The sequence below is a fragment of the Martes martes genome, assembly GCF_963455335.1.
Source record: "Martes martes genome assembly, chromosome: 3".
NCBI lineage: Eukaryota > Metazoa > Chordata > Mammalia > Carnivora > Mustelidae > Martes > Martes martes.
In genome coordinates, this window is record NC_137890.1 from 182,891,689 (window position 1) to 182,910,065 (window position 18,377).

Genomic DNA, 18,377 nt, shown 5'->3' on the forward strand with positions numbered 1-18,377 from the left:
TGTTCCTCTTTCTGATAGTCAGAGCCCTTTTTCAGAAAACATGTGAAAAATCCTGTCTTCAAATTGGCTGCCCAAAGTGCTTTTGCGAACACCTTTCTAGTTGCTTTCCTGTTGTATGTGCATGGTGGGGGTTGGTGACACGGTTATAGCTTTGGGCCACAGATGGGTCTCAGAGTCTGTGACAACATTTGTCACCCATAGCCTGGAAATGGTCATCATTATCTTTTTAAGTGTTAAATATTTTTCTGTATTTGAAAAACCTTGAGAGACTCTTAACTCTAGGAAGCAAACTGAGGGTTGCTGGAGGGGAGGTGGGTGGGGGATGGGGTAACAGGGTGATGGACGTTAAGGAGGGCACGTGATGGGATGAGCCCTGGGTGTTAAATGCCACTGTGGAGTCACTGAACTCTATCTCTGAAACTAATGACGTGCTCACTATATGTTGGCTAATTGAGTTTAAATTAGAATATATTTGATAGAAATTTTTTTTATTTTATATGGATCTATGATATTAAAGTATAAAGAACTGCTGAAATTTAAGGAAAGTTGGGGTAGTTGCCCATGGCAGAGAATGTTAATGTGTAGCATTATGCAATATAACCTTGTAGTTATACTTCTGTGTTTTACCCTCCTCACATATAATTCCAGTTTTAAGAAGTAATGATTCATGGGATCACCTATAACAGGACCATTTAAAATCCTGCCTAGATCATGTAATATGCACTACATGCATTTGCATTTGAAAACTTGGAAACTTCCCTTTAACATAACATTTCATTTCAAAGTTTCTGTAAGAAGTAGACCACAGTACTTTCTTCTTAGGATTTCATCATTCACATGCCATAGTCTTTTAATTAAATACTGGATGCTAATTTCTTTTTTTTTTTTTTAAGATTTTATTTATTTGACAGAGAGAGACACAGAGAGAGAGGGAACACAAGCAAGGGGAGTGGGAGAGGGAGAAGCAGGCCTCCTGCCGAGCAGGGAGCCCAATGCGGGGCTGGATCCCAGGACCCTGAGACCATGACCTGAGCTGAAGGCAGATCCCTAACCACTGAGCCACCCGGGCGACCTGGATGCTAATTTCTTTTTCTGTATTATTTTAAAATCAAATCTTTAAAATTATTTACTTACATTTAAAAATACTATTGGGCCATTTATTTTGCTTCACAGTGTTTAATATAATATTGCTCTTGTTTTTACTTGGTTTTTAAGACCAAACATGGCTAAATATATTTGGGTGATAATGCAAATCAGTATTCAAATATTCCTGTATTCATTTTTTAATTTGACTTTATGCTTAAACAGGAGATATAATTTTATCATTTAGAAATACTTTGTATAAGAGAGAATGAATATTTCACAGTCCTTGGGACATTGTATTGAATGAATGATTGTTAAGTGAATAGAGTGGTTTTAGGATACTGGATAAAAAAGACCATTTGAATCAAGGCATATTTTTATATGCAGGATGCTACACTTTGTCAATGCTCACCTACTATAAAATAACAATGATTCAAAGAGTGATGGTTGGATTTAAGTTAATAATGCCTTTTTTTTTTTTTTTGCTTTGTATTCTTGTTCATTTTAGTTTTACTTTGAATAAATCCTGCCTATTTTTCTTCTGTATTTCTGTTTTCTGGTGTTTTCCCTCAAGTAGATATTTCTAATGGGAAACAATATTTTTAAGAAGAGAATTAGCAAAGTGGAGCTTTTAAAAATATATAGTTTGGTATAGAATAAAATGGAAGGAAAGTTAACTTTTAAAAACTCATTGGCTGTGTTTTTACTTTGATTATTTTAGGTTGGCTGCATTGCTATTCATATAAAGAACTGCAGACATTTCACGCCTAAGAGTATCCTTTCTTTTGATTTAAGAGTTGTACCATGATCATATACGTCTGTTTCAGTTACATAGAGCTGCCTTACAAAACGCTGCAACACTTAGTGGCTTAAACCCTGCACCATTTTATTATCAATCACCGTGTGTATTTGCTAGGTGCCACTTCTCCCCATGATCACAGCAGGCTCTGCAGTCGCCCTGCAGTTCAAATGGACTAGAATGTCGAAAATGGCTCATTTACATATCTGGTGTTTCAGGGACAATGCCTGGAAGACAGGACTTAGCTGGGAAGCTGAAATGGTTAGACCTTTCTCTCTTGCCATAGAGTCCCAAGGTCTTGTCTTTCCATCATATTTTTTTTCTGTACTAATTTTGATCTTTTTAAAAAAATTACATTAGAAAAAAAATATTACATTAGAATAAAAAAATATATATTATTTATTTTGATTGCTGAAGTTTTGGACGTCCCCTTCAATTTTGGACCATGGCTGGTGCCTCTCTTATGCTGTCCTAGTCCCAGCCCTGATCATGTCCAGTGCATATTAAAGTAGTCACAAGGCCAGACCAGATTCAAGAGCAGAGGAAAATAAACTCCATTTTTTGACATGCAAAGTGACAGAAATTTTTCACCCATATGGTGAAAAACCTCAGTCACCATATAAGTTAAAGGAAAAATATATATCTTACCAAAAAAAGGAAAAATACATATCTTAGATGATAATATTATTTCTAAGTAATAATTGTGCTAAACATTGTTTGAAGGATTTATTTATCTTGATGCCTTTAAATAAACTGATTGCTCATTATCATGGCATAAAACCAGTCTCATTATGAAGACTTGGTGTTTCTTTTTTATGTAAAGTGAATTGTTTTTTTAAAAGATTTAATTTATTTTTGTGCACGAGAGAGAGATTGAGAGAGAGGACATGAGTTGGGGGTTAGGGGCAGAGGGAGAAGCAGACTCCCCACTGAGCAGGGAGCCCGATGTGGGACTCGATCCCAGGACACTGGGATCATGACCTGAGCCAAAGGCAAATGCTTAACCAACTGAGCCACCCAGGCGCCCCTATAAAGTAAATTATTGAAGAGAATTCTACATAAAGAGATTTTTGAAGATAATTAGTTAAATCATAAAAACAAAATTGTTTTAATGCATGGAGTGCTATGAAAGATAAAACTATAGTATACTGAAGTATATAGTGACATGAATAAGAGAATAGAAAACTACTTGGAGGAGACTGTGCTGAGTGAAATAAGTCAAGCAGAGAAAGTCAATTATATGGTTTCACTTACTTGTGGAACATAAGGAATAACATGGAGGACATTAAGAGAAGGAAAGGAAAAGTGAAGGGGCGGAAATCGGAGGGGGGAGACAAACCATGAGAGACTGTGGACTCTGAGAGACAAACTGAGGGTTTTAGAGAGGAGGGATTTGGGGGGATGAGTGGTGGTGGGTATTTAAGAGGGCACAGATTGCGTGGAGCCCTGGGTGTTACACGTAAACAATGAATCTTGGAACACTGCATCAAAAACTAATGATGTATTGTATGGTGACTAACATAATACAATTTAAAAAAAAAGAGGAAGTTCCATGCTACACACACACACACACACACACACACACGAAAGAAAACTGCTTTAAATTTTGTCTTAATGTTAAAAATAAGTGACTTTTGAATTTTTGCATTTCTATATAATTATGCTTAGAAAAGTTTTTAACTATATATTGCAAATGTTTAGTCACCTTAAAAATAATATATAGAGGGGCTTCTGTGTGGCTCAGTTGGTTAAGCATGTGACTCTTAATTTCGGCTCAGGTCATGATCTCAGAGTCTCATACTGGGCAGGAAGTCTGTCTGCTTAAGATTCTCTCCCTCCTCCCCTTCTACAATTACTTTCTTTCTTTATTTGACTGATTCTTAAGTTTTGCCTGAATTGTTTAATGGATTAATTTTATGCTGTGTTACTGTACAATTACAACAAATTTTGTTTCCTCAATATCTGTGTATTTTCAGTCAGTTTACAACATTTCAATAATTTGTTCATTCGCATCTCTATAAACAACATTGTGAAATGTACAAAAGTGTGTAGCTTGGCATCCCAAAATGGTGAAAAGTACACTACAGTTAATTTTGATGATACAAAGTACTTTTCTGTACAGGTAATGTTGAAGTTCTATTCTGGATATAAGAATGCATTTTTATAGTTTCAAATAATCTACACTAATTATATCCTTTTCTTAGGGGTACGAAAGAAACAAATGCAGTGCCTTTTTTGATATTTTACAGTATTCTATTTCTGTCCTATGGGATATATTGTTTTTAAATAAGCAACTTTGTAGAAAATGCATAATCCTGATGGTCTTCTTCCCTAAGATCTTACTGTCTGTGGTTCTGAGTGTTCATGAAACATGCATTTTTCTCTATCTTGTTCTCCTCTCCTCTGTCCCCTTGCACCCTGTCTTAGCTTGGGCTGCTGTAACAAATGGCCATAGATACGGGGTGGCTTAAACAACAGACATTCATTTCCCAGCTTTCTGGAGGCTAGGAAGTTCAGGATCAGGGTGCTGGCAGGCCTGGCGTTTGGTGAGAGCCTGCTTTCTGATTTCCTGACGACCATCTTCTCCTTGTATAGTGACATGGCAGAGAGCAAAGAGATCATCTTTCTTGGGTCTCTTCTTGTAAAGGCGCTAATCCAACTCACGAGGGCTCTACCCTCATGACCTAACTACCTCCCCAACACCACACCTACAAATAACATCACATTGGGGATTTAGGCTTCCGTGTACGAATTTTGAGGGGATGCAGATGTTCAGCCCAGAGCATACCCTTTCTCTTTTTTTCATTTCTTCCTCATTTCCCTTTCTTCTTTCTTCTTACATAAAGTCTAATTGTTTTTGCATGGATAGCTTATTTAGTCTTTATAACAAACCCCCCAAAATATATATACATTCTCTCATTATGATCCTCATTCTACCAATGAGGAAAGAACTTTCTTAAGGTCCTAGAACTAGTAAATGGTGGAGCTAGGAACGGAGTCAGTCCGGCTTCAGACTATACTTTATTAAACTTCCTCTCACACTAGAGCTTCCTGTGCTGAGTCTGCTTCTCTTTATAGCTAAGCTTCTTAGAATCTTAAATGTGTCTCAGAGTTTTCTTTAAGGGAGCGATACTATTTCATGTAGCTGAGGATTCATTGATTAGACCAGTTGTTAGTCCTAATAGTTTTATTATATTGGTTAAATTTTAATGACATCCTAAAACATTTCCTCAGTGCTCTACATTTTTTAACCTTCAGTTTTAATCTTCAAAACTTTATTTTGCTTTAGTCTTGAGTACAGAATATAGTTCTTCATGCATAGTTTAAAAAAAAAACAAAAAAAAAACAAAAAACCCGACATAGTTTTGCTAAAGGCAATCTATACGATTTGTTTTACTTTGAAAATAGTTTTCCTGAGCTTGCCAGGTTTTCAAGAATATTGTGGGTATGTGTCCAGTTAAATAACACTTGAGATTAATCCTGGAAAATAATATAAATTAATAGAGTACTTATCTTTATTAGCGTAATCAAAATCTTTTCCCCCTCTTTTAAGAGGAGCTGTTAGTTTGAGCATATTAAGAGGAGAATTTTAATGGAACTCTAAGGGAAAGTTGGGAATAATTTAGTAGTAAATACATAGAAAACTGCACAAGGAAACAAATATAAAAAAGCAAAACACATTATTAACTCTAAGGGAAATTAAGAAGTGACAGAGAAAAATATAGTTGTAATTATATTGCTAAACTCTGAAAAATAGTTACATACACACAAAACACTAAGTTTTGAACTAATAAAAAAAAGTATCATCTATGTATAACATATTGGAGGGATGAAAGGAAGAGAATGTGAGAATTGTGGGGACGGATGTTGAGAATTAATATTTTTCTTCCACAATAAGCAGTTAATTGATAAGATCTAAAACTAAAACATCACTTAATATAAGCCTGTTACTTAGAAACACGATTTCATGGCAAAAACCAGACAAATCACTTTAGAAGCTTGAAAGGTGAAAACTAACCATTAGGCGTGTATATAACAAAATCTAGTTTATGGATGTACTTATTCAGAAATTATATCTGAAATTCAGACTGAAAACGGGATAATTCTTTCCATATGCATCTTATGTCAAGGTTCCCAGGCGTCAAGATGATGAGCGGAATAATATATACTTGGAACTAATGCAATATAAAAGTACAGAAAAATATCCTCTCTTACTAGGGAGCGTTAAGGTACACCTTTATGATGTAATTCAGGTAAGTATCAAGGTTGTTTTTTTCACTGTGGTATCACATTGTTATTATTTATCTGTATCTGATGGACTCCTTTTGGTTTATCTACCTTCGAATTCATATACTTAGGAAACAATGTCTCCCTCTGGCTGTATTTAAAAAAAAAAAGAGTTGGCTTGGAACAGCCTAATATTTTAAAAAACTGATTGTTTGGGAGGGCGATGGTACAACCTAGGAGACTACATACGCATGTTCTTTTATGTTTTCTGGAGTGTTTCTAAACAGGACTCAAATCACAAACTCTGTCTCTTAGTTGACTGCCCAGATTTCAGTTGTTTTTCTCCTTGGCCGGGCTGCTTGCCATCTGCCCTGGGCCTGTGGTGTTCAGGGGTCACCCAAAGTTGGGGGCAAGGTTTGTACACAGACTTTGTCGTTCCTTCTCTCTTGCTTTCTCCTGTCTAGGATTACCCTCTCACTTGCCAGCAGCCGTACTGCCCTGGACTCACTAACTGATTAGCGAACCAATCTAAACCATCTGAAGGAGTTTCAGGAATATTTGTTAGGATGCAAAGCAGGGAAGCCTTCAAAGACTAATGGAGTTTTATCAAAGGACACAGGAGCGAGGCTTCAAGGGCTCCTGTTGGCCAATTTCAGGATAATTTGAACATCAAAAACATCATTATAAATTCTGGATAAAGACAAATCCATAAATCTTGGTGATCTTAAGAAAAAAAAAGGGCACAGGAAGAAAAATGGGATTTAAAAACTTTGAAACAGAAGAGTGTCAGTGTGGAAAGAATGATAGAATTACAGATTTACCCTTTTTGCAGTTCTTTATAGTGAATGATGATTAGTTGAATTGAGACTTACCAATGCTACTTAAAATATTCGGTAAAAGGTTATTGGGGAACAAGATATTTTCACACCACCGTAACAGTCTACAGATTAATTTCTGCAAAGGGGAAAAGGTGCCTCTACAATAGAAGTTTTGATGACCACTTGAACCAAAAGCTTGAATTTAGCATAAGTAACTATAGGCAATTTAACATCGCATGCTTCCTGTGGCCATATGATATGAAGTATACAGCATTACCTGTGAATCATACTCATCAACAATGTTCACCCCACATCTAACCAATCCGAGTCTAGATCTAATTTCTAGTTTATAGGAACTTAGGGGATAGGGAAAAAGTTAATACCATGATGGTACGTGATAAATGCATAATATGGGACATACCAGCTTGGATTCTTTAAAAAGTTAAGGTCAGGGGCCCCTGACTCAGGGCAACCCCTGGGCTGCTCAACCATTTAAGTGTCTGACTTTTGATTTCGGCTCAGGTCATGAACTCAGGGTCGTGGGATCAAGCCCCAGCTTGGGCTCTGTGCTCAGTGGGGGGTCTGCTTGAGATTCTCCTTCTCCCTTTGCCCCTCCCCCTGCTCGCATGCTCACTCGCTCTCTCTAAAATAAATAATAAATTTTTAAATTTGTTGATGGCTATTTGGATCGTTTCTGTTTTTTTACTGTTATGCTCATTGTCGCTGTGAATTTTCTTGAACCTACCTTCCAGTGCATTTCTGCAAAAAGTCTTTACATTGTGATGAATTGCTCTCTGTGTGTCTCTGATGATCTTCTACGTCATACAGTAAAGAGCCCATTGTTATTCAGTGGACGGAGTCATCAGGGAAAGCAACTTCGGTTACTTATGGATTTCCCCCCAAAGTCTTCTGATTTTAGCTGTGTTGTGTTTAAGATATACTGTCTGTGTGTAATATCTATCAGCATCCTCCTGTAGGCACTTCTACTAAAAGAGTTGTGTCATTTTACTTATTAGAATTTCTCAGTTACCCTCTTTTGGTCAAAACTCTGATCCCAGAAGTACAAAGCTGATCATAAGGAGTTTGGTGGGTTTTTTTTTTGTTATTTTTTGCTTTTGTTTTATTTTATTTTATTTTATTTTATTTTATTTATTTGACAGAGAGAGAGAGAGATCACAAGTAGGCAGAGAGGCAGGCAGAGAGAGAGGGGGAAGAAGGCTCCCTGCTGAGCAGAGAGCCCCATGTGGGGCTCGATCCCAGGACCCTGAGATCATGACCTGAGCCAAAGGCAGAGGCTTAACCTGGAAGCCACCCAGACGCCCTGTTTTTGTTTTAGTTTTGATGCAGTTTCGTTAGCTGGATGTTACGTTGGAGAGATGCCTTTATAATAATATGTAAACATCTGAATATCAGACAATAGAGGAAAACAAGAACTATGAGAAAATCACAAATATAATAATTTTTTTAAAAAGATTTTGTTTCTTTGTTAGAGAGCACACGCACACATGTGAAGGGGGAGTAGCAGGCAGAAGGAAAAGCAGGTTTCCTGCTTAGCAGGGAGCCTGATCTGGGACTCAGTTCCAGGACTCTGGGATTATGTCCTGAGCCGAAAGCAGACACTTAACTCACAGGTGTCCTGGTAATAAATGTTTTGAATCCACTTTGTATCCACTCTATTTAAAGTAGCCTAATGTAGTATAAGTCCCATGGATAAATCTGGCCCACTGTAAATAGACACACGGCCTTTAAAAAAAAAACCAAACTTTTGAGATAATTGTAGATTCACATGCACTTGAAAGAAATAATACAGAGAGATCCTCTGCATTCTTTACTCAGTTTCCCCGGATGGTAACATCTTTCAAAACTAAGGTACTGTATCGCAACCAAGATACGTACAGGACGTGCCACCCCCACCAGGATTTCTCATGTTGTTGCCTTTTACAGCTGCATCTCCTTTTGCTCCTGCCCTCTCCCCCTCCTTAACCCCTGGCAATCACTAATCTGTTCTTCCTTTCTGTAATTCTCTCATTTCCAGGATGTTACATAAAGGGAATCATGTAGTATGTAACCTTTTCATGTTGTTTTTTCTCCCTCAGCATGATTTCCCAGGAAGTCATTCAGGTAGTTGCGCGTATCACTAGTTCATTTCTTTTTTGCTGTTGAGTAGTACCGCGGGGCGTGAACGTACCCCAGTTTGTTTGACCATCTGCCCATTGGAGGACATCTGGGTTTCCAGTCTGGGGCTGTTCTGACTGAAGTTGCTATCAGCATTCATGTACAAGTGTTCATTCCTCAGATAAATTTCTGGTTTGTAAGATAGTTGCATGTATAGTCATTGAAGGAAATGCTGAAGTGTTTTCTAGAGTGACTAAGCCATTGTATATCTTCCCCAGACATGAACGATCCAGTGTCCCAGCATCCTCTTTGGCATTTGGTGTTGCCACCGTTCTATACTTTAGCCATTCAGATAGGTTTGTAGTCAGATCTCATTGTGCTGTTAATTTGCACTTCCCTAATAGCCAATAATGTTGAACATCTTTTCATGAAGGCCTCTTAATTTATTAAGGATTCTACTTTTCCTGAAGTGTCTGCCTGGGGACAGCAAGGTGCACAGGCTACTGCACAGATTCTACCGCACAGGGCAGTGAAGGGTCAAGGAAAGTATTATAACCTAGAGTGATTCTAGTCCACAAACTCATGCTGATCTGTCTTGTCTCAAAAGCTTGAGCTGTATCATTTGCTCTTTGGATCACATGCAAGAGTAGATCATATTTAATTCTAGAACTACTAGCTAGGGTAGAATTCCTTGTGCAGACTGGTCAAATGTAGTACTCAGATGAATTGGGAAGACCTGATGACTGGACCCAAAGTATAGATTGTGTTTGGAAGCATGGGAAAGCCATTTGAGTGCAAGTTATTTCGTGGGTATACGTGAAGAGGACACAATGTTTTGTTATGATTACCAATTAGTGTCAGTGACTTTCTGGATATAATTGGCCTGATTGGGGAGGATGAAGACCTTGAGATGAATTTTTTAAAATCACAATTTTTTTTTTTTTTTTGCATAGCTCTGTAAAAAATAATTGGTCTGTAGCTTGTGCCAAGAATCCCTTATTTCTTCTTATCCTTGAAATGTCTTGGATTCCTTTGAGGCTCTGGGAGAAACCAGAAACACTAGCTAATTGTTAAGGCCTATGGTCCAGTTAAGGCATATCAGTATATTGGAGTTTATAATATTCGTGTATAGATTATAACAGGAGCGTGGTTATTAATTTGGGGATGAAATGTCGTACTACTTGTGGTTATTGTTTTAGCTATATGATCCTTACCAAATATGCCTAGGACTAAATGATAAATCCAACAGAAAGATTGGTAGCCACTGCAATTATTTGAGAAGGGAGAATTCAAAGGTGTGGCATATTATTAGAGTAATGCCTCCTACAGAATCATACCTCCCTCTACTCGTACCTTTGAGCAGTACAGCATCACCCCCCCGCCCTTCTTGGACTAGGCTTAGACATGTAACTTGCTTTGGGCGGAGCAAAGCCAGATCAGGACAGGTTGCCAAATAGCTCACTGCCACACATTGAAACTCACCAGAGGAGCTGAGTGAAGGCAAGCCTAAAACTCAGTGGACTTAGACGAAATGCACATTCAGGTTGAATATTTTAACTGGCTCCAACAAAGACTTAATTGGGCAGATCTCAGTGAGACCGACAGAAAAACCTCAAAGGCATTTACCACAGTTGAAAGGATGATTAAAAGTTTACTGTACATCTGAAGGAGATGAATCAATCAATAGGTCAAGCCCTCTGATCAGAAGCAGAGGCACAGTTTATGAACGAGAAGAAAAAGGCAGTCTTGAAACAGGGAGATATTCCCCGCCTTCCCACTTTGGGAAAAGGGACACTGTCCAGAAAAAGAAGCTATAAAGAGCAGATTGACAGGATCGTTAAGGAAATCTATTGCAGTTATTTATGAATTTTTGGAGAAATCTTCTGATTTTATGTGAAGAAAGAAGATATGCTAATTCTGTGTGACGTCTGCCATCGTATGACTGGCTGTTACGTCCTTCATTATATGGCTTCACCAGGAACTGAGAGGGCAGGTGTGAAATAGGTTCTGCAGGGGCGCGTGGGTGACTCAGTCGGTTCAGTGTCTGCCTTCGGCTCAGGTCATGGTCCCAGGATCCTGGGATCGAGCCTCTAATGGGGCTCCCTGCTCAGCGTGGAGCCTGCTTCTCCCTCTCCCCTTCGCCGGCAGCTCCCCCTGTTTGTGCTCTCTCTTGAGCATGGACGCGCGCATGTGCTCTCTCTCTCTCTCTCTCTGTTAAACAAATAAAATCTTTATAAATGAGTAAGTTCTGCAGATTGCTAGGTTTTGGGGGTGGAGAGGATGTGTGAACCAGGTGTTGAGGTTTTCACTAAATGAGAATTAGTGACCAGAATGTCAGAAACACATGCCAGACAACATGAAGCTTAAAAATGGAAAACTGTTAATGTTCGTGTGAACTAGTATGATCTGGAAGCAGTAGAAGGGGAGCATGGGGGATGCTACTCTACCTCCTGGCCTTGGGGAGTGTGGGCCTTCCCTTGAGGAGTCTGTGAGGGAAGCACCATCCTTCGTGGGAAGCCAAGTCTGAGGTAAAGCAAAGAGGGCATGTTCGGTGGAGCAGTCAAGGACGTAAGGTCGTTTGTTAACCATGGACTGGGGATTCCATGAATTGCAGTGGAAAACACTGGGAAGAAAGGGAACTGTGGGATGGTGGATTAGGTGGGGGGGGGGGGGGCTGATAGTATAGCAGAGATGACCAGAGGTGGTGACCAAGGATACCCAAGGTTTACCTGGTTACAAAGATCCCAGCAGTCCCCAAGGGATGAGAGAGGCCCTAGGTTCTGTCACGAGTCATCTATTCATACATGTTTGTGCTAAAAAACCCCACAAAAGGAGTGCAGGGATGGCATTTCCCTTAAGACTTAGAGAAGGGGGAGCTATGACTAGCAGGAATGTTTTTGTCTAAAACATAAATGTAAATATTAACATTTGGCTTTGGTACAGCCTAGAATTTTTATTTTCCTCCAAACATTCGTTATGGTTGTATGTTAGCTATTAAGTTAACATGTGCATTAAAAACCATTACCTGATTTTTCAAAATTTATGAAAAGTTTTAGATTATATGCAGATGGCTACATGAGTGACTCTGTATTTGAGGATTTTATTGTTTTTTCCCTTTTTCTTTTTTCCAGAAAGGGTGCTTTATTGAAGAATTTGAAATGTTGCATAAAAACATGGTAAGAACTTTACTGAAATTTCCGAAGTTTTGGGCATACACTTTTAACATTTCATTCAACTTGACTCTGATACTGTTTTAACTTCTGGTAGTGTTTTTATGCTCTGTTACCCTACCAGTCACTGTTTGAATTAATGGAAATGTATTAAACAGAAAGAACAATATTCACAAAATCTTCATCTTCACCTTTTTTTTTTTTTTTTAATGATGCTACTTTACTGCTCAATGATGAACAGGTAAATTGAAATAATTGGATTAGGGAGCAAAATGCACTATCTGCTTCCTTGTGCAGCTTTAACTGAGGAAATACTTTTCTCATATTGAGGAGATTTTAAAGAGTTGTTTACAATTCTCACTTGAATTTCTTTTTAAATACTTAAAATTATTATTTTGATTAATTGATCTAGTCAGAGAGACCTCTGCTGCCACTAGCCAGAACAGAGAATGATGGACATTTGGGGTCATAATCTCTGACACCGTCCTTCATTTCACATTTGAGCAAGCTGGGGTTCAGGGAGATGAATCACTTGTCTAAATGAAAATTTCACCTGAAAATGGAAGTGGAGATAGGGGAAGTGAGAGTAAATAAAAGCATATGCATGTGTGTGTATACACACACACACACGTATATGTATCTCAGGGTAATCCTATTAATTATAAATTGATGTTTTCTATATCATAATCATATATTCTTTAACATAAAGTTTTTAACACTTCAGGAACTCTATAGATTCTTCTCTAGTAGTTCCTTGTGTGAATTTTTTTTTTTTAACCAGGAGATTCACACTTTGGTTTTTCTAACATAGATTTGTGAAATAGAAATACTACTTGCTATCCCTTTTTCATTAAAATATCTTTCTGATAAAACAGTAAAATAAATGTGCTGTGTGTTTAGCCTATCTGCAAGGTGGCGGTGGAATTTATGTTCTCCTATGGAAACTTTGGTTATGGATTTTCACATCAGGTTAGTTCTTCTCTTTTAAAAATTATTCTACAACATTTCAGTCAAACCTCTTCTGAGCCTCTTTGCTTTCCAGGTTAATAAAAATTTTTTAAATATATATTTTTTAAAAGAACATTTTTAAAGAATGCTATTTTCTCCATTGTACTTAAGGAAAAATGAAACTACTGTTTTTTATTTGCATATACATTTTAAAATCTTTAATTCAAAATGCGTTTATCAGAAAACTTGCTTTTGTGTGTCTGTGTTTTCATGTGGTTGAAAACAAAATTATTTTAACTATATAAGAAGTGTGGATTTTTAGATCTAAAAATGCTTATTAAAAATGGAGTCATTGATTATATTCGCATGACATTTTTTATTCTGATCACATATGCTCCTCACCCCCATGGTATTTCAATGTCTGGTGTTATTTGAGGCCTCCTTGATTTAACAAGAGAATAATATGTTCAAAGAAGTTATCTTCCTAGCTTTGTCCTGGGCCTTTAAATTTATTACATATATCCACGTTCCAGTGAAAATTTTTGTGTAGTAACCTGTGTCCTGTCCTTTTATTATGTCCCTAGGCTAGATTCCTAGAATGGAAATTATTGTCCAAAAACCATGACCTTGTCAAAGAATTGTTCTAGAAATGTTGTACCAACATATATTCTCACCAGGTATTTGAAAGAACTCTTCATATCCCCAGGTATTATCACCACTTTGGGGCATTTAGAAATCCAGGCCCATCAGTGCTGCTATTATACAGGGACTCTGACCCCTATACTTTGCATATGATCTTTCTTTTCCACTTTTTGCTATTTTTTATAGTCTTGGTTGTTTTAATTAGGGATTCAGAGTGGTACATTACTTTTATTAAACCTACTGTTAGGTTAACTGAGCAGCCCCTGGTAAAATGTTGTTCTAAAATTTTGCGTATGGTATATCATAATGATTTTTAATGCATTTCAAATCAGAAATAAGTAATACACAGAAGAAAGCCACTAGGCACAATCTTTTTTCATCTTTTTTCCTTCTTTGCTTTGATTTTTCTTTCTTTTCCCTCTGCCTATTTTATTTATATTTGTATGAATTGGGCCTTATAGAGTCTTGTAACTGTTGAGTTCCTTTCGTGACATAGTTTATAAGCACCAACTTCAGAGGTAGATTTTGTGTCTGAATATAAGTAAAACATGTAATAATCACCTTCTTAGGGAGATGTCTCCTTTTCAGATAAATTAGGAAAGTATTGTTTTATGGAGGTAGATTCTACCAAAAACAAGGAACCAAGATATTGTGTGGAAAAGAGTGGGAAATACAAGAAAAGTTCTTGATTTTGATTTTATGTCTATGAACTTTTTGGTAATATAGTCCCCTACTCATCTGTCTTGATAATGTAAAAAGGGTACTACCCTTGGTGGGGGGAGCAGATAAAGCTGCATTCAAATCCTGGCTCTGATGTCTTTTGGGTAACCTTGGACAAATTACCGATCCTTAGCATTTTCTGTAAAATAGCCAGTTATCTACATCATAGAATTATTGAGAGGATTAAAAATAATATTACAGATATAAGGTTCCTGGAAGATATCTAGTGCTCAATAAATGTTGGTTCTTTCTTCATCTTAAGGCCTATTAAGGCCTATTTTGTAGTCCTAGATATGAGTATTAGAGTGAACTATAATTGTAACTGAGCAGTGTTAAAACACACTTACCATTTTCTTCAGTTAAAACCTCTTCAGAAAATTATTGAGCCATCCATGTTTATGAATATTGCACCACCTCCAGGAAGAATAGATCCTGTGACGTAAGTGTTTGAAGTCTTATTTGCACAATCGGATTATGTGACATTTAAAACACTTAATCCATTTGATGGACCATTTTGGTTGTCTTAAGACATAGCCAGAATGGGCTAGACTCTAAGGAAAAGAGAGCAGTGATTTGTTATGCTTAATAAGGTGGGAGAAATTTTTGGGTTTCTGGGTATAGCCCTGGCGAAAGGACATGAGAAGTTCTGGAGATAAGATAAAGAAGAGAAGAGAGTGCCAGCTTCATGGCTAAAGGAGGGAAGACAGGTTTAGGCTGATAAGGAAAGTTGGCCAGTGAGATATCCTTTTCTAGAAGGAGGTGAGGAACTTTTAAGATCAAAGTGTCTAATAGTTGTCAGTTTTCCTCTACAATATAGTAGTGTTACCTCCATTCCACACATTCTAATTGTTTTTTTCCAAATCTTCAGCAAAAAGTTTATGTTCAAAAAATGTCATTAGTGGGGCGCCTGGGTGGCTTAGTGGGTTAAGCCTCTGCCTTCGGCTCAGGTCATGATCTTAGGGTCCTAGGATCATGCCCCGCATCGGGCTCTCTGCTCAGCAGGGAGCCTGCTTCCCCCCTCAGCCTGTCTCTCTGCCTACTTGTGATATCTCTCTCTCTCTCTCTGTGTCAAATTAAAAATCTTTATAAAAAAGTCATTAGCAAACCAAAAGTAACTTAAAATATGTCAACCAGATTTTAAATTTCAACAGTAAAAATAGATTGAAGAGTGTAATCTATAGTGCTTTCCCAGATTAAGAAATGGGAAAAAAGGGATTGAGGAAATTATGTATAGGATGGGAATGCATATTCTGAAGTGCTTATTGTCCTATAGTCTCACCAATACTGGGTATTACCATTAAAAATAAATTTTGCCCACTTGATAGTGGTCATTTGTTGAAATAGTAAAATTTGAATGTTTTATGTTTACCAATCATTATTTCTTTTTTTTTTAAGATTTTATTTATTTATTTGACATAGGTAGATCACAAGTAGGCAGAGAGGCAGGCAGAGAGAGAGAGAGGGAAGCAGGCTCCCTGCTGAGCAGAGAGCCGGATGCGGGACTCCATCCCAGGACCCTGAGATCATGACCTGAGCCGAAGGCAGCGGCTTAACCCACTGAGCCACCCAGGCGCCCCAATCATTATTTCTTTATCCACTGATGGATTCAGTAAACATTCGTTGAATGCTATATCCCCAAGCCATTGCAAATACTAAAATAAATGAGGCCTGGTCCCTGCCCTCTGGTAGTTCATGGTTTAGTGTGCAAAGATAACTTGTGAAAAGAAATTATTATAAACCCAAATGAGATAAGAACCTTCTTGCAGGTAAACGTAAGGAACCCTGGCACATAGGGTGTGGGGTAATGGTGGGAGGAACATAAAGTTGGTCACAGCAAATTTATTGATCTGAGCTCACTAAGCAGAGATTCTGCATTTAATGTTATAGATTAGGGGGTTAGAAAAGACTCAGTCTGGTTGTTTGGTTGCAGAAACATGAACCAAAAGATGCCCACTTGGGTGGATTGGAAATGCCAGACCTGCCTTGGCTTAATGTAGCAGGAAGGTATTCAAAGGGTTAGAGAGATGGTGATGTTGGTGAGGATTTGTTTTTAAGACCTACTCACTCGTTTGGGAAGATTCCAGAAGATAGAACTTTCACCGTGATTGTGAGAACTAAATTTGCAAGGGGAGCCCCACCCTTGAAGAGCTCTGTGATTGTTCTCTGTTAGGCAGACCTTACAGTGGAAACTGCAGTCACTGAACTGGGAAACCTAAATGCTGTGGGAGTGTAGCGTCCTTTAGTGGCAGAGCCCAGTGACGGCGCCACCAACCTAAGGCAAGATGAGCGTGGTTACTGCAGTGGACAGTAAAGTCGAAGCAGCAATCAGAATCGTTTGACTCATGCAGACATATAGCATTGGCTAGTTGATCATGATGTTCCTAGAAATGAAATAAATAGAAAGCCTCCCCAATTCTTAATCTGTATAAGCAGAAGAGTTCTAGGTCAAGTGAATAAAAGTGTGACCTGGATCATAAAGACAGAGTCATAGCTCCTCAGTCAATTCCCAGATTTGAGCCAATTTGCACACCCGAAAGCCTTTGAGTGTAGGGGAGGCTTGGTCCCCTTAAAGAGAGATGCTGGTATGCTGACAAAAGTTTATAACGTTAATCTTTCTCTAAGCTTTCCCAAAAGGAAGGAGAGCCTTTTGCCAGGGTAACTATGCATTAGGGAAAAGGAAATCATCAGACTTTTCAAAGTCCACTGGACACTGGCTCTAAACGGACACCAGTTCCAGAAGATCCAAATGTCACTGTTGTCCACCAGTCAGACTAGGGACTTATGGAGGACAGGTGATCGATGGAGTTTTAAACTCATCCTGTGATTATTTCCCCAGTTCCAGATTGTATATTTGAAATCCACACACTTAACAGTAGGTGAAACCCTACATTGTTTCCGTGACTGCGGACCAAGGGATATTATGGTGGGAAAGGCCAAATGGAAACCATTAGAGAACTACCTCTACCTAGAAAATAGGAAGCTGACAGCAATACCGCATGGAGGGATTGCTCTTGGTTTCAGCTCAGGTCATGATCTCAGGCTCCTGGGATGGAGCCCTGCGTCGGGTTCTACGCTCAGTGTGGGGTTTTTCTCTCCCTCTCCACTGCTCCTCTCCCTGTTCATGCTCTCTCTTTAAAATGAATAAATCTGGGGCACCTGGGTGGCTCAGCGGGTTAAGCCTCTGCCTTCGGCTCAGGTCATGGTCCCAGGGTCCTGGGATCGAGCCCCACATCGGGCGCTCTGCTCAGCGGGGAGCCTGCTTCCTCCTTTCTCTCTGCCTGCCTCTCTGCTCACTCGTGATCTCTGTCTCTCAAATAAATAAATAAATTCTTAAAATAAAATAAAATAAAATGAATAAATCTAAAAAAAAAAAAAAAGCTTCCTGTGGACTAAATGAATGACATAGGGTTGGAGAAGTTGATACACCTGAGGTAAGACAGTGAAGGTGTATCACTTGGCCTTACCAGTTGAAAGAATCTACTTCTAGAGGTTTTTATACGGGGAAAATAGCATTTGCCAGATCAACAGTTTTATAGCACGTACCAGAGGATGTGTTAATTTGCTCAAGCAATGAAACCACATCTGGTACAGTGCCTGCAATTGGAATCACTGCCTGGTTAAGTTTGCAACGATCTACTACCACTCTCCAAGATCTGTCTTCTGCACAGGCCGAAATAAGTAAGCCAAATGGAGATATGATGGGAATCACCACCTCTGCATCTTTCAAGTCCTTGATGATGGCCCTCATCTCTGCAATCCCTCCATGTGGTATTGCTTTCATATGCGTTACAGAGTCAGTAAACCGACTGAGCCACTCAGTCAGTAAACTGACTAAGCCACTGAGCCACAGGAGTC

General features: G+C 38.5%; 1 protein-coding gene across 1 annotated transcript in view; it reads left to right on the forward strand.

The window, feature by feature from the left end:
• Positions 1-18,377, forward strand: part of C2CD6 (C2 calcium dependent domain containing 6) — a gene marked incomplete at both ends in the record, with an annotated part of 132,295 nt that overhangs the window by 28,851 nt on the left and 85,067 nt on the right. The window contains 6 exon segments of the mRNA XM_080799457.1: positions 1,805-1,856; positions 3,859-4,004; positions 6,013-6,135; positions 12,174-12,218; positions 13,113-13,181; positions 14,882-14,961. Of these exon segments, the coding sequence (XP_080655583.1) occupies positions 1,805-1,856; positions 3,859-4,004; positions 6,013-6,135; positions 12,174-12,218; positions 13,113-13,181; positions 14,882-14,961 (515 nt within the window).